Here is a 15,804-nt window from a genome sequence, read left to right as displayed (position 1 = left end):
CCTCCTAGGAGAGCCCAGAAGGCGCGACGCTCCGTCAGGGAAGCGTCCGGGGAAGATTCCCGCCGCCGGCCGGGGGCGGGGCGAGGCGCAGTGACGTCGGCGTGCGTCACGCGCATGCGGGCGGCCACGACGACGCCTCCTCCTGCCTCACGGTCGGGCCAATCCGACGGGCGCTCGGCACTGGGGGCGGGACGGCCTGGGTCCGGCTTGGCCTGCAGTGCGCCGAGGACGCCGCGCGAGCATGTACCGGCTGCTGAGCCCGAGTCTGGGCCGAGGCCTCCTGCGGGCCGCGGGGCGGCGGTGCCGGGACTGCTCGGCGCGCCTGCTCCTGGGGCCGGCAGGAGGCCGCGCGCCTGAGGTGGGGGTGCCGACATCCCGAGTCGCGCCGCGCGGCCGGGGCCCGGGCCTGCTGCCGCTGCTGGCAGGTGAGGGGCGCGGGCCGGGCGGGGCCGGCCGGGCGGGGACCGGGGCGCAGGCCGGGCCCGGTGACCTCAGAGCCCCTTCCTGCAGCGCTCGCCTGGTTCTCGAGGCCCGCTGCGGCAGAGGAGGAGGAGGAGGAGCGGCAGGGAGCGGGCGGGGCCGCCGCCGAGGGCGCGGTGGACGAGACCGAGGCCGAGATCATTCAGCTGCTGAAGCGAGCCAAGGTGAGGCGGCCTTTGTGAACGAGGCCTGTTGTTGGCTTTGTGGGTGCGCGGTGCGCGCTCCAGCTCCCGCAGGCCGGATGGAGGCTCCGAGGGTAGAATTGCCCGGAATTCGATGGGTCATGGCTGGGAGTGGGGGGCGGGGTTGGCATCCGTCCAGGCTTGTCAGACCGCTGCAGTCTCCGGTGCAGATGGAGATGGCACCAGAGGCATCGCGCTTTTATCCAAGCAAAATTAGCGGAAATGTTTTTGTAGTTGTTTTTTTTGTTTGTTTTTTGTTTTTTTTTATCAGGGAGCCAGCCAGGCCGAAAGGACTGGCATAGAGAATTGTGCACGTATGTAGCGTCCTGAAAACGCACCTCCGTGTTCGGTGCGCACGGTTTGGTTCCGATCTTTCTCATGTCTTCCGTTTCTCCACATTCCTTCCTGTTTTCTCCTCAGGTTAGCTCCTCTCTACCATTGGGCTCCCTACCGCCTCGAGGCTCACGACGTCTGAATTTGTATTCGTGTACTGCAGTGTGCTACCGACAGCCCGTCTCCACTTTGAAGGCTCACCTACCTCTCAGACTTAACGTGCCCGGAGCTAGACTCTTGATCTTAGTGGCCTCCCTTGCACAGCCCCTCACCGTCTTCTCTTTGCTCACACCTACCCCGTTTTTCAGCCTGGAAACCTCATTGTCATTGTTAAAACTCACAGTACCTTACCACCGCCCCTTGGTACACTTACAGCCCAGCTACAAATCCCGTTGCCCCCAAATCTAAAATATTTCTGAAATCTGTCCCTTTTCTCTATCTCCTCTGGTGTCACGCTGGCGTCGTTGCCACAGTCTGCCGTCCAGTAGTTTTGCCCGCCCTGTTGCCCGCCCCTCCCTTGCAGCCTGCTCTCCATGCAGCAGTCAGAATACCTTGTTTAAAAAATGTAAATTGGGTCATATTACCTTTTTTGAGTGACTTCACACTGCATTCATGATAAAATCCAAGCTCCTTACCATGGCCTGCAAGACCTTGCATGACCTATGCCACCCTGCCTTCCCACCAATTTGGCAATAATCCCCTGGCTCATCCTTTTCCCTTCACATGTTTCCTTTCGTTTCTTGAATGGTTCTTGAAGACCATTCTCTTCAGCCCCTAGTGCCTTTGTTCATCCCCTGCTCTGTGGGTCATTTTCCCCCATAACTTTTCCCCATGATTCCTGGTTGACTCTTTCTTCCTGCCTCAGTTTAACTGTCGCTTCCTTGGAAGGCTTCTCTGGCTCTCATTTAGAGGAGACCGCTTACTGTTCCTTCCCTTTACTTCTCTTCGTAGTTTTTATCATTAGTTGTAATTAAGCTTATTGGTTCCACAAGTGGCTTCCAGCCTGTAGGAAGAGAAGAAAAAGATGTAGGGCAAGCAGCTTCCTTATAAAATATGATGACATTCCTTATAAAATTGCTCACATTCCTGCTGTCGGCATCTGTTGGCCAAATCTTTGTCGTGTGGCTGCACATAGCTGCAAGAGAAGCTGACCGCTCTGTCACCGTCGTAGATATAAATCCTGGTGCGTAGCTGGAGTTCAATAAATATTTGGCGAATTGAATGACTAGCTTTCTCCTGTGTGTTGGGACGTATAGCCATATCCACTTCTGTCTGGTAGTGCGTACATCTGCCTTCTTTACCTTTCATTTTCTGTTATTTTCTTTGTTTTCTCTTTTCAGTTGAGCATCATGAAAGATGAGCCAGAAGAGGCTGAGCTAATTTTACATGACGCTCTTCGTCTTGCCTATCAGAGCGATAACAGGAAGGCCATCACTTACACTTACGATTTGGTAACTTTTCTAACCAGTCTGAGCCACTGATGACGAAGGGTGGATCCAAGAGAAGGGTTGCTAGCTCTCCTGATTTACACTCCTGCCCTTCAGGATGTCGTAAAGCTCTTTGGTTTTTGTTTTCACTAAGTTTTCTTTCGGTTTCAAATGTTATTACCCTTGGGGTGTCACTTATACAAAGTCTAAATCCTAGACCGAAGATCAAATACTAGTATTTGTTTCTTCGGTGATGAATGGATCCAGATTTAGTTTGTCACCAACAAAGATTGGGCAGCTATTTGCACTCACACTATTGCTATACTTTGATGTCAGCAGATTAGTGACAAACCTTTCTCTTTTGAACTGTTTTTTAATTTAGAGTGTGAAAGCAAAAGGGAGTCATTAGCTGAAAGGTTTTGAAATAAGTAGAACACAGTGCTCTAAACTGAAAACAATTTGTAATTTGCTTTCAGATGGCCAACTTGGCATTTATACGGGGTCAACTTGAAAATGTAAGTAAGTAAATCACTTTGTAATATTTTGAATTTGTGAAGGACTAGCTTCAAGGGACCTCTGTTAGTAAGGGTGCAGGTGAAGCTGCTATAACAAATAGGCCCCAAAATGGAGCGACTCAAACAAGAAGGTGTATTTCTTTTTAAAGCATTTTTCCATAGGTAGCTACACTAAAGAAGGGTGGGTACCTCTTCTCCATGAAGTGATCCAGAAGCCTGGGTTCTTATTTGTTTATTTATTTTGAAAGAGAGCATGCACATAAGCGGGGTAGGGACAGAGAGAATCTGCCCTGTCAGCGCCGAGCCTGGCACGGCACTTGAACGCATCAACAGTGAGACCATGACCTGAGCCAAAATCAAGAATCAGGTGCTCAACCAACTGAGCCACCCAGTTGCCCCTGGGTTCCTTCTAAAATGTGTTCTCATCTGCATAGGTGAGCTGGCTCACCTCCAGCTGCCAGGAAGAAAGAAGAGGGAAGCGGCAGGCAGCTTCCTTATAAAATAGAATTTAGAAACTGTTTCTGTTCCTTTTACCTGCATCTCTTGGCCAAAACTTCATCATATGACTGCACCTAGGCACAAAGGAGGCTGACCTGTTAAAACAGAGAAGATTCTATAACTAAAAAAGTGGGGGAGTGAATAATTAGGGGACAGGTTGCAGTCTCTGCCACAGGAGGTTTGGACGAAAGGTTAATTTCTGTAGTTTGTTTCTGTTCATCACAGAATAGTTTTTAAGGAGCCCAGAGGATGTGGGGTCTTGGTATTCTTGTCTGTTTTCCCATCACAAGGATATTTTTCTGTGTGTGTGTGTGTGTGTGTGTGTGTGTGTGTGTGTTGTGTTTTACAAGGGGTGACGCATCAGACTAGTACTTAGAATCCAGTGTCATATAGATAGTGGGGCCCAAGTAAAAGAAAAATCTTTTCCTTATGCTTTTAGGCGGAAAAACTTTTTAAAGCAACCATGAGTTACCTGCTTGGAGGGGGCATGCAACAGGTAAGAACATTGCCTGGGATTGGGCCCCAGCTGAAGCAGATTTCAAAATAGTTTTGCTTCCTGGAAACTCCACCCAGCCACCAACATGTGCTTTCGTGAAAAAAAAAAGGTGGATTATTTTTTTTCCCCTTGGACCTGTATAGAAACTACCAGTCTTTCACTCATGCAAAAACATGGTTGCTGAGGAATTCAGTTGCCTAATTCCTCCAAAAGGATAAAAGCTATGGTTTTCAGGCCAAAGGCAGTCTAGACGTTGATCAGAAATAATCCATGAGGAAATTTAACTTGTGAATTTTCTTCATTTTTCTTTCTCCCAACAGGAAGACAATGCGATAATTGAAATCTCTCTAAAGTTGGCCAGTATCTATGCTGCTCAAAATAGGTAAGTATAGTCAGAATCTAGGTGTGGCAGCCACCAGGGAGTTGGGCTGTAGGCAGATAACTTTAACCCCAGGATGTTATATAATTTTCATTTACCTTCCAGGCATTTGGGTCTCAAAACCACTGGGTGTTACACTCAAAGCGTTCCCTCCCTCATCTTTGAAATCTTTAGTCTTTTCCAAGTTTTGCCCTGCTGTCTCCAGTAGCCTCTTGAGTGGGACATACAGCCCTCACGCCTCTGGCTGCACTGTGACAAAGCTAATCGAGCGTTCTGTTCCTGCTTGAGCTGGGAAGGGAAGTTACCATTAGAACTTTAGTTTAGCTCTTTCTAGAAGAGGAGGGAGTAATGTAAAAGCTTTTGGGGATAATATACTTGGAAGAAACAATTTTTGGATGGAAGTATCAACAAACCAGGAAATTAGACATAGTTGAATGATAAGGGGGTTGGCACGGGAGTGTCTCAGTGGCTAGTCCAGGAGACAGTGTTTTTAAAGCATGTAAAGGTGATCAGGTAGCTGGGTTTTAAGAAGGGGAAAGATCTAGGAGTGGAGAAGTGACCTCTGGGTAAGTAGGATAGGAAATCAGTGCTCATTTAAAAGTACTATGTGAGTTCTAAATCCTTATAAAGGAGAATCTTCATGCTTCACAGGAAAGGCTTTGGAAAATAATGTGGATGTGTGCCAGAGGTCTCAGGAACACTGATGAGTGAGGCCTGGTGCCTTTCAGCCTGTCTAGGCGGAGTTCAAAGGAGAAATACCTAAGATGTAAGCAGAGAACTCCTCTAGAGAGTTAGATCTTTTAGAGTATATTTAAGGGAAGATCTAAGACTAGCTTTTCCTTGGGTTTTTAGCTGCTACAGTAGTTGGGTACCAGAAGTTTGGAATGACCTCACACCTAATGCTGTAATGAGTGCTTATTGAGGCCAGGGGCTCTGGCACAGGTCCCTGCTGCCCTGGTCACCAGCTCCTTCATTCTCAGCAGAACCTGCATTTGGTTGGACACTAGATAGGCTAGAGCTTCTGAGGGCCTTTGACTTCAAGTCTTTGGAGGAGCTTTGAGGTTGGCCTGTGCTGGGGGACATTGCACCTGGGATGTGTCTCTTTTGGAGGAGTAATAAACAGGCCTGGATGTCGATGGGGTATGAACTTCTAGGATAAAAGAAGCCCAAAGCCAATCCCAGTGGAGAGTAAGATGAACTCCTGCTCTCGTACAGGCACAAGTGTATTAGTAGCCCCTGGTAATTAGCCTGTGAGTTCCTCTATACCCTTCTCAAAAGTATTTTTTCATTTAGTTTGATTAAGAGAAGCATGAGGCAGAAGATACATAACTCGACTTGGGGCTTAGGAATGCTGATAATAGTAGGGGGATTGTTAATAGGTATTTTACTCTGACTAGAAACATCCAGTGGGCAGCCTCCCCCTGCTCCATGTCCTGGCTGGATAGGGTCCCTCCTGCCAAGGTTTGGGTCTGGAGAAACTTCTGAGAACAGAATACAACGTGGGTCATCTGTTATCCCCTGGCAAAGCACTAGAGGAGAAGGGGCAATCTTTGTAGTGCTGCTTTGCCATAGCAGAAGGGCAAAAACCGGGGGTGAGCTTCTGGAAGGAGAAGGAATTTCTGTTGTGTTTGTGCATCTCTTTATAGAAACCAGCAGTTGACAGTTGGTTGTCTTTAGGTCAGTCTGCCTGACGTTTGGGTGTCCTCTCCAATTGATTCAGGGTCCAGGATTAGAGAAGGCTTAATGCCTTCTACTGCCATAATTAGGAATTCCATTTACATAAAAGAAGCTTTCATTGAAGACGTACAGGTTGGAAAGCTAATAAAGTTAATAAACCTCTCCAGAAGTTGCATGAGATCAGTAGTTAGAACCCTTGGTGCAGGGGGCCTTAGCCTCTGTTCATAATAGTATTACTTTGAGTGGGTGTAAGACTCCATTTCCCAAATGGAGAAACTGAGTCACTTGAAACTATTAGTGGGAGATGATGCTTCCCTTCTTACACTTCCTTTACTAACAATATTCAAACCCAGGCTGGGAAAATGAGAATAAAAGAGGAGTTTGTGAAAAGGTGAACAGCCGATTGCTGATCTTTGCTTTACAGACAGGAATTTGCTCTTGCTGGCTATGAATTCTGCATTTCAACCCTAGAGGAAAAAATTGAAAGAGAAAAGGAATTAGCAGAAGACATTTTGTCAGGTAGGGAGACCTGACTGTTTTCTGGACATTGCCTTTTTTGCCACAGAGCTTCATTGTTATATTGTGATAAAGGGAAAGGTATCTGAATTGGGGGAGGGCAAGTTATCCATTTGGGGAATTAAGTGGCAATTTTTAAGATCTCAGCAGAGGGTTTGGGATAAGATGTCTTGTTTAAATAACTTGACCTTGTGTGTTTGTTTGTTTGTTTAACCCTTCAGTGGTTCATTTATTTGTTGACTTGTATTATATATGACCTCTGGAAAATTGGAGAGCAGAAAGGAGAGGTCTTTTTCTTTTCTCTTGGTTCAGCTACCAGTCACAATGCTAATTAATTACCTTTTGGTACCAGATATGTACGAAGTCATAAAAGATGAAGAGAAAACTGAGGTCTTTGCAGTTCATCCTCATTACGAGGGAAGAGTGTAAAGAACGATTTTAGGAACAAAATGGGATGGTCAGGAAGCTCCAGCTCTCGACCATTTGGGTTTCTTAATATGGTTTGAAATATTGGGAATTATCAGATTCGACACTGATTTCGTAATTCTTACTTCACACATACTGTATGCCAAGAGCTACAAGATGCTTTAGAGAAAGAGCAGTCAACTCTTGTCCCTAAAGCAATAAATAGGACTTGAAAGAGTTATTTTTATTCAGTTGTCTTCCAGTTTTCTCTTAAACATAAACCAGTTTTTCTGTTCCACCACTGCACCGAAGCCACCCTTATCAAGGTCGCCAGTTCTCAAGCCTTCCCTTCCCTATGCTGCTTATTAGTAGCTCTGACCCAGGTGATCTTTGACTCCTACTGGACACACTTTATTTGCTTGGCTTCTGGGACACCTTACCCATCACTCACCTTCCCCTTCGCCACCTCTAAAGTTAGCAGACCTTGGGGCTCACACCTTAGGAGATAACATATAGCCCCGTACCTTTAAATAGCAGTTATACATCTTCATCCCCAACTTACACGTGGACTACAGACATGAACTGGGTAAGATTGTCTACCTGACATCTTGACCTGAATGTCTGCTGGTCAGTTCACACATAACATGTTTGAAATCGGTCTCCTGGTTTCTGCCACTCACAAACTTGCTTCTCTGCCAGTCAGCCCAGTCAGTAAATGGCACCACCATTCATTCACTTGCTTAGCCAAGAACCTAAGAATCACCTGTGATTCCTTCCTCGTTCCTGATTGTATTTCATCAAGTTATATTAGATCAGGCATCAAAATATATCCATATCAGACCATGTCTCATCCTCTTGCCCTACTGGCTTTGGTGCAGGATATTATTGTTTCTTGCCCAAACACCTGTAAATAGTCTCCTCAAGAGTTTTCCTGCTTCCTTGCCTTACACAGTCTGTTATCCATACCACAGACAGAGTGATCTTTTAAACCTCAGTGCCTTTGCATCACCTTTAGAATAAATTTCAGAATCCCTGCATGGACTTGTAAAGCCCTATATGATTTGACCCCTGCCTACTTCTACATCACCTGCTTCTCTCCCCCATGCTCTTTCCACTTTGACCACACTGGTCCTGCTGTTCTGTACAAGCTCATTGCCATCTCAAGGCCTTTTCACTTATTCCCTCCACCTAGCCTGTTCTCCCATATCTTTGCGTGGCCATTCAGTTTTCTGCTCAGGTATCACTTCCTCAGGAGGCCTACCCTAACTAAAACAATCATCTCTTCCCACCTATCCTTTACTTTTCTTCCTCACACTTGAAGGTAGGAGTGTGTGTGTGTGTGTCCGTTGTGTGCTCATGTTTGTATGGCCACTAAAAGTATATTTTTGTTCCAAGTGTTTTTAGTATTTGTCTTCCCTAGCAAAGAAGGATAGAGATTTCAGCTGTTTTGTTCACTGCTAAATCCTTGGTACTAGAGCAGTGCCTGACATGTAATACAGGCTCAGCACTTGTTGAGTGTAGGAACAGAAGACCAGATAGGCCCCAAGTAAAGTTTCAGTGTGGTGTAGAGGCTTTGAGGGAATTCACAAAAGATATAAAGATGAGTCTAGCTATCAAATAATTCACTTTTGAACTAGCTACACTCTTGCTGTCTTTCATTTGTAGAATTGACTATAGACAGTTCCTTAAAAGTTTCTGACTTCCAGAAACAATACCAGTGCATGTAAGACAATTTAGGAAAGCATTAGGAAGGAGGTGACAAAGATCATCTGTAATACTACAAAGAAGGAACTACTGTTTATTTTCTGGTGTATGTCTTTCCAGACTTGTTTTCCCCCCTGTGCTGTTTACATCTTAAGAAATAAGGGATCATACTGTATATGCTTTTTTTTTTTTTTTAACTTAGTAGTATATTGTGAAAACACTTTTTTCTAGGCACAGGAACTCTTGTTGGAAAGAGCAAACTAATTTCTGTTATAAACATGGTTTTTACATTTTACTAGTTATGCAATAAAGAAAATGTTACATTATTCTTTTTTTTAAATTTTTTTTTTTCAACGTTTATTTATTTTTGGGACAGAGAGAGACAGAGCATGAACGGGGAAGGGGCAGAGAGAGAGGGAGACACAGAATCGGAAACAGGCTCCAGGCTCTGAGCCATCAGCCCAGAGCCCGACGCGGGGCTCGAACTCACGGACCGCGAGATCGTGACCTGGCTGAAGTCGGACACTTAACCGACTGCGCCACCCAGGCGCCCCGACATTATTCTTAATCCTGTTTTTTCTAAAGAAATATCACTCAATTATTTATTTATTTTTTAAATATAGAGAGAGAGAGGTGGGGAGGGGCAGAGAGAGAGGGAGACCTAGAATCCCAAGCAGGCTGTGCGTTGCCTCTACAGAGCCGGATGTGGGGCCTAACTCATGAACTGTGAGATCATGACCTGAGCTGAAATCAAGAGTCGTAAGCTTAACCGACTGAGCCACCCAGGCACCCCTGTTATCACTCAGTTTTAAACAAAGTACATCCGTTGTCAAATTTGTGTGCTTTTTATTTACCTTACTAACTGTCCCAAAAGCGTATTACTTAAGTTCATGTATAAACTTGGTCTAGGGTACTTATTTTGTTTCTCATATTATAAATATGTACGTAATTATGGAGGAAGTACGCATACAAAATTACGTGAAAACAGTAGATTACTAAACAGTGTAGGAGGAGCCCACTTTTCTAGAATATGTAGATTAAATGTAGGTATAGAGCAGGACTGAATGATACCAAAATGTAGCAGTGATTACTTCTGGTTGGTAGATTTATAGGGCATTTATGTCTTATGTGTGTTTTTCTGGATATTCTATAATTTTTTGGAACAATTTTTTAAATTACTCTTATCTATATAGTATCAAAAGTCAAAGGATGTTATAAGAATTTAAAAACATTTCCTTGCCACACATCTTCCTATGGTAATTTTCAACTCTTAACCAATTTCTTCCGGTATTTTCCTTCATATTTCTAAAATAACATATAAAACTATTTTTGTAATTAGTATTTTTAGACTCTGTTAGCTTACAGAAAAGGGAACATTTAGTGTAACTTTTGGTCGTGTCTATAATATTACGAATATATGAGTAGCGTTAGCTGTTGAGCCAAGTAACGTGATCATGTAGTTGCATTTTCTTTTGTGTGAACAACTCTTTGTTTCCTCTGAAGTCAGTAGTTAACTGGATTTTTTCTGTTGCTTGTTTTTTATGTGTTTGACAAGTTCTTCTGTTAACCGTAGTATTTGCTCTGAATTCCTAAGGTTTTCTGGGGCTCTGGTACCTACTGGCTTACTTCTCGCTGGCCTAGCTGTTTGTAGCATTCAGTCCTGATCTTTCTGTCATGTGCTCAGTCACTTCCCACTTTTTTCTCTGCTTGTCACCGCCCACAATTTTTGATCTTTGTCATCTCTACTTTGCTTTTCCTTGTAACTTTCTATCTTTTTCATCCTTTTACATTGATTTTAGTGATGTTTTGGGAGGGAGGAGAGATAAATGAATGCATGTGTTCTGTCCAGAACGGTATGTCCTCATGAAAGTGAGGTCTTCTGTTATGAAATAAGACAGATTCCGAGCACTGAAATTCCGGGTCAGAGGAGCACATTTTAAACTTGTTGGCACATATTGCAAAATTGCCCTCAAAAGGACTGTATTAATTTACATTTTCAGGATCTGCTCATTTATTTGCTTTGTGACTTTGGTCAAATTAATTAATCCCTGTGTGCTTTTGATCCTCAGGATGGGGGTGAGAGCAGTACTCTCTCGTAGGGACCAGTAGGAAGACTGAATGAGTTAATATCCATAGAGCGCTTAGAACAGTGTACACAGAGAGCAGCTACTCAAGTGTTAGCCATTGTTAGTTTTTATTATCGTGATAAGGCATTGTGCCACTTCTCCACAAAGCTCACTGATTTTTATAACCTTTGCCAGATTGGCGATATGGCAGTGATGCATTAACTACCATTTCTTTGATAAGCAATGGGGTTGATCTTTTATTGGTGCTGTTTTGTAAAAATATTAACTCTATCCTGTCAGGTTTTTTCTTCTCCCTTACTTGTGTCTATAGAGCTCAGAGCTTTGGGTTTTTTTGTTTAATTAAAAAAATGCATGAGGGGCACCTGGGTAGCTCAGTCAGCTAAGTGTCCAACTCTTGATTTCTGCTCAGGTCATGATCTCATGGTTCATGAGTTTGAGCCCCACATTGGGCTCTGCGCTGGCAATGCGGAGCCTGCTTGGGATCCTCTCTCCCTCTCTCTCTGCCCCTCCCTTGCTCTCACCCTCTCTCGCTCTCAAAATATATAAACATAAAAAAACACTTTTTTTAAAGAAATGTGAAACTAAAATCTATATAGTTTAAGGAATAATGAATGAGAAGAACAGGCAGTGACCCACCTTTGTAGCCTGTGTGTGTTTGGCCCCAGCCCCATTCTCCTTCCCACCCCAGAGATACTATTCTGCTGAATCTTGTTTTGTTTTTGAGGGCTTCTTTTTAAAATTTATATAAATGAATCACACAGTATGACTTGCACTTGCCTGTGATCTTTTTGGAATTAGATCTGAGTTTGTTTATGTGTATGTTTTTTGCTTTTATTAATTTAATTTAATTTTTTAAATGTTTGTTTATTTTGAGAGAGAGATCCAGGATCCCGAGCAGGCTCTGTGCCGTCAGCACAGACCCTGATGCAGGGCTCGAACTCAAACCAAGAGATCATGACCTGAGCCAAAATCAAGAGTCAAATGCATAACCGACTGAGCCATCCAGGCGCCCCTGCTTTCATGAATTTTGAATACATGTTGAGTAGCTATTCTAGGCCAGATATTGTAGGATTCAATAGAGGCAAGTAAGGCAGAAGTCCCTGCTTTTCTGGAGCTTAATGCTTAGGTATTTTTCAGCTTTGAAATCAGATATTCACTCATTTTTTAAAATTTATTTTTTCTTTATTTCTAAACAGGGTTAACATGTAACTTCTTAACATATTGGTGGTTAATTTGGGTGTGAAGTTGGTCACTACTTTCCTAAAGATGATAATCTATTGTCGTTACATACTTAACTATAAATTAGCACATGCTTGCGTTTCTTTTGGGGGTTTCCATTCGATTCATTCATCTGATGACTTTTATAACAGTATATGTTGCTTGAGTTATATGGTAGCATACGTTTGAGTTACACAGTGAAACAGGTTTCACGCATGCTTCTTTGGTAAGATTTCCTCCCATTTTATTCTCAGTTTTTACATGCATTTTAGATCATTTTGTCAAATCCCCAAAATGCTTTGAGACTGAATTATTAGATTTGCATTATATTTTTCAGTGAGTTTGAGGAGATTGCCTTCTGAATAAGTTAGCATTTCACTGCAAATAGCACAGAATTTCAGTTACGCATTAAGGGCACTTACTCTCATGTAACTGGTAGTTCATCGAAAAGGGGCAGGCTGTTGAGTTACTTGACACACAGCTCATGGAAATCCTGAGGAAGGAGATTCTTTCCATCCCTCCTCACTCATTCTCAGTGTGCTTTGACTTTTTCTTCACGTTCCCACTGTGATTGAAAAGGGACTGTATTAGGTCCCAGGAACCTTATCCAGAAATGGCAACGTGCAGAAGAAAAGAAAACTTATTTGGTGTTCTTTTAGAATCAAGGTAATCTTTGCTAGAAGTTCCCAATTAGATTTACCCTTATTGCTCATTGGCTGGATTGGGTTACACGGCATTTCGAACCCAGTCCTTGACAGGAAATGTGGGATTACCATGATTCTCTAAAACTGACCAGGATCCATTCCTGTCAGAGGATGGATTCCGCTCCGCCTGAATCGTGTGAGAAAAGAATGGATGCTGGAACAAACAGGAGCTGTGCTAGCGAGGGGAGTCACTCACTACACTGTCTCTGCAATACAGGGGCGTGTCAGAGGTATCGCGGGTTCGGTTCCAGACCACCGCCCTAAAGTGAATAGCACAATACAGCAGATCAAATGAGTTTTTGTTTCCTAGTGCATATAAAACTTACGTTTACAGTGTGCAATAGCATTATGTTTAAAAAATATACGTATCCGCCCAAAATGTATATATACCCTAAATGAAAAATACTCTGTTGCTAAAACTTAACCATCATCTGAACTTTCAGGGAGTCGTCATCTTTCTGCTAGTGGAGGGTCTTTCTTCAGTGTGGATGGCTGCTGACTGATCAGGGTGGTGGTTGCTGAAGGTTGGGGTGGCTGTGGCAATTTTTTTTTTTAATTTTTTAAAATTTATTTTTGAGAGAGAAACAGTGTGAGCAGGGAAGGGCCAGAGAGAGAGGGACACACAGAATCAGAAGCAGGCTCCAGGCTCTTGAGCTGTCAGCACAGAGCCCAACACAGGGCTTGAACCCACGGACTGGGAAATCATGATCTGAGCCTGAGCTGAAGTCAGATGCTTAACGGACTGAGCCACCCACATGCCCGTGGCAATTTCTTGAAAGCAGACAACAATGAGGTGTGCCACATTGATTGATTGATTCTTTAATGAATGATTTCTCTGTAGCATATGATGCTGTTTGATAGCATTTGACCCTCAGTAGAACTTCTTTCGAAATTGGAGTCAATCCTCTCAAACCCTGCTGCTGCTTTATCAACCGAGTTCATGTAATATTCTAAACCCTTTTTGTCATTTCAACAATCTTCACGACATCTTCACCAGAAGTAGATCTTATCCCAGGAAACCACTTCCTTTGCTCATCCATAAGAAGAAACTCCTCATCCGTTCAAGATTCATCCCGAGATTGCAGCCATTCAGTCATGTGTTCAAGCTCCACTTCTGACTCTAGCTGTCCTGCTGTTTTCCACCCTGTCTGCCTCCACTGGAGTCTTGAACCCCTCAAAGTCATCTATAGAGTTGGAATCAGCTTCTTCCAAACTCCTGTTAATATTGATTATTTGACCTCTTCCCATGAATCACAAATGTTCTTGATGCCACCTAGAATGGTGAATCCTTTCTGGAAGGTTTTCAATTTACTTTGCCCAATTTGAAAGTCAAAATTACTCCTTGATCCATGGTCTGCAGAATGGAGGTTGTGTTGGCAGGCATGAAAACAACATTAATCTCCCTGTACGTCTCCATCAGAGCTCTTGGGTGACCAGGTGCACTGTCAGTGAGCAGAATATTTTGAAAAGAAACTTTTCTTTTTCTGAGCAGTAGGTCTCAACAGTGAGCTTAAAATATCCAGTAAATCATGTTGTAAACAGATGTGCTTTTATCCAGGCTTTGTTGTTCCATTGTTAGGGCACATGCAGAGTAGATTTAGCATAATTCTTAAGGGCCCTAGGAGTTTGGGAGTGGCAAATGAGCATTGGCTTCGACATAAAATCACCAGCTGCATTAGCCCCTAACAGGTGAGTCAACTGTCCTTTGAATCTTTGAAGCCAAACATTGGCTTCTCCTCATTAGCTATGAAAGTCCTAGGTGGCATCTTCTTCCATTACAAAGCTGTTTAATTTACACTGAAAACCTGTTATTTGGTATAGTGTTTTAGTTATCTTTTTTTTTTAAGTTTATTTATTTTGAGAGAGAGCGTGTGCAAGTGCATGAGCAGGGGACAGGCAGAGAGAAGGAGAGAGAATCTCAGCAGGGATTCTGAGTCAGCGCGGAGCCCAACTTGGGGCTCGATCTCATGACTGAGAGATCACCACCTGAGCTGATACGATGCTTGACCAGCTGAGCCATCCAGGCACCCCATGTATTAATTATCTTAAGATCTAGAATCTTCTGGATAACTCTGCAGCTTCTACATCAGCACTTGCTGCTTCACCTTGCACATTTATGTTATGGAGAGGCTTCTTTGCTTAAACCTCCCGAACCAACCCCTGCTAGTGTCAGACTTTCCTTCCGCACTTCCCCACCTCTCAGCCTTCACAGAACTGAAGAGCATTAGGGCCTTGCTCTGGATAAGGCTTTGGCTTCAGGGAACGTTGGGGCTGGTTTGACCTTCTATCCAGGCCACTAAGCCTTTCTCCACATCAGCAATAAGGCTGTTTCACTTTCTTGCCATTCGTGTGTTCCCCGGACTAGCACTTTTCCTTTCTCCTTTCCTTCAGGAACTTTTCCTTTGTATTTACAACACCGCTGTTTGGCCCAAGAGGCCATGCTTTCAGCCTGTCTCAGCTTCTGAGATGCTGAATCTTTTACAGGTTTTGATTTTAAATGAGGGACATGTGACTCTTCCTTTCATTTGAACACTTAGGGGCCATTGTAGGGTTATTAACTGGCCTGATTTCAATATTGTTGTGTCCCAGGGAATAGGGAGGCCCCAGGAGAGGCAGAGAGATGGGGGAACAGCCAGTAGGTGGTCAGTCAGAAACAACTCATCATCTGGTATGCACCGTCTTGGATGGATGCAGTTTGTGTGCCCCCCAAATAATTACATACAAGAGTGACATCAAAGATCACTGATCAGCAATCACCATGACAAATATAATAATAATGAAAAAGTTTGAAATATTGTGAGAATTACCAAAATGTGACACAGCAACACGAAACCGTTGGAATAATGGCACCGATACATTTGGTCCATGCAGGGTTGCCACAAACCTTCAATTTGTAAAAAACGCACCATCTGCAAAGTGCAGTCAAGTGAAGTGTGATACAGTGAGGCATGCCTGTATGGAGTCTTTCCATTGAGGACCCTGGCATGACTCTTACAGGTTTTTTCATGTAGATGTGACAGGTATTTTGTTACATTTGTTTTCCAGTGGACACTTTACTACACCATTTGCTGTTCAGTTGATATTCTTATTTCTGGATGTATAATTCTACATTTAAGAAATCATGGTGTTTCCTTTTAGATCTTCTGTGTTTCTCCCCATCCTTCTTAATCTTTTTTTTTAAGT

General features: G+C 43.6%; 1 protein-coding gene across 3 annotated transcripts in view; it reads left to right on the top strand.

The window, feature by feature from the left end:
* Positions 1 to 84: 84 nt before the first annotated feature.
* Positions 85 to 15,804, top strand: part of TTC19 (tetratricopeptide repeat domain 19) — a 43,894-nt gene continuing 28,174 nt past the window's right edge. Inside the window, exons 1-7 of one of the 3 annotated variants that reach the window (XM_043583229.1) lie at positions 85 to 425; positions 511 to 644; positions 2,336 to 2,446; positions 2,899 to 2,937; positions 3,875 to 3,931; positions 4,252 to 4,313; positions 6,412 to 6,506. In XM_043583229.1, coding sequence (XP_043439164.1) covers positions 242 to 425; positions 511 to 644; positions 2,336 to 2,446; positions 2,899 to 2,937; positions 3,875 to 3,931; positions 4,252 to 4,313; positions 6,412 to 6,506 — 682 coding nt within the window. In that variant the 5' untranslated portion in view covers positions 85 to 241. The remainder of the gene's footprint in view (positions 426 to 510; positions 645 to 2,335; positions 2,447 to 2,898; positions 2,938 to 3,874; positions 3,932 to 4,251; positions 4,314 to 6,411; positions 6,507 to 15,804) is intronic. The other 2 variants (XM_043583231.1, XM_043583230.1) reach the window with 2 other exon arrangements.

This window comes from Prionailurus bengalensis, chromosome E1 (genome assembly GCF_016509475.1).
Source record: "Prionailurus bengalensis isolate Pbe53 chromosome E1, Fcat_Pben_1.1_paternal_pri, whole genome shotgun sequence".
Lineage (NCBI taxonomy): Eukaryota > Metazoa > Chordata > Mammalia > Carnivora > Felidae > Prionailurus > Prionailurus bengalensis.
Note: the sequence above shows the minus strand (reverse complement) of the source record. Positions and strands in the feature narration are given on the sequence as shown.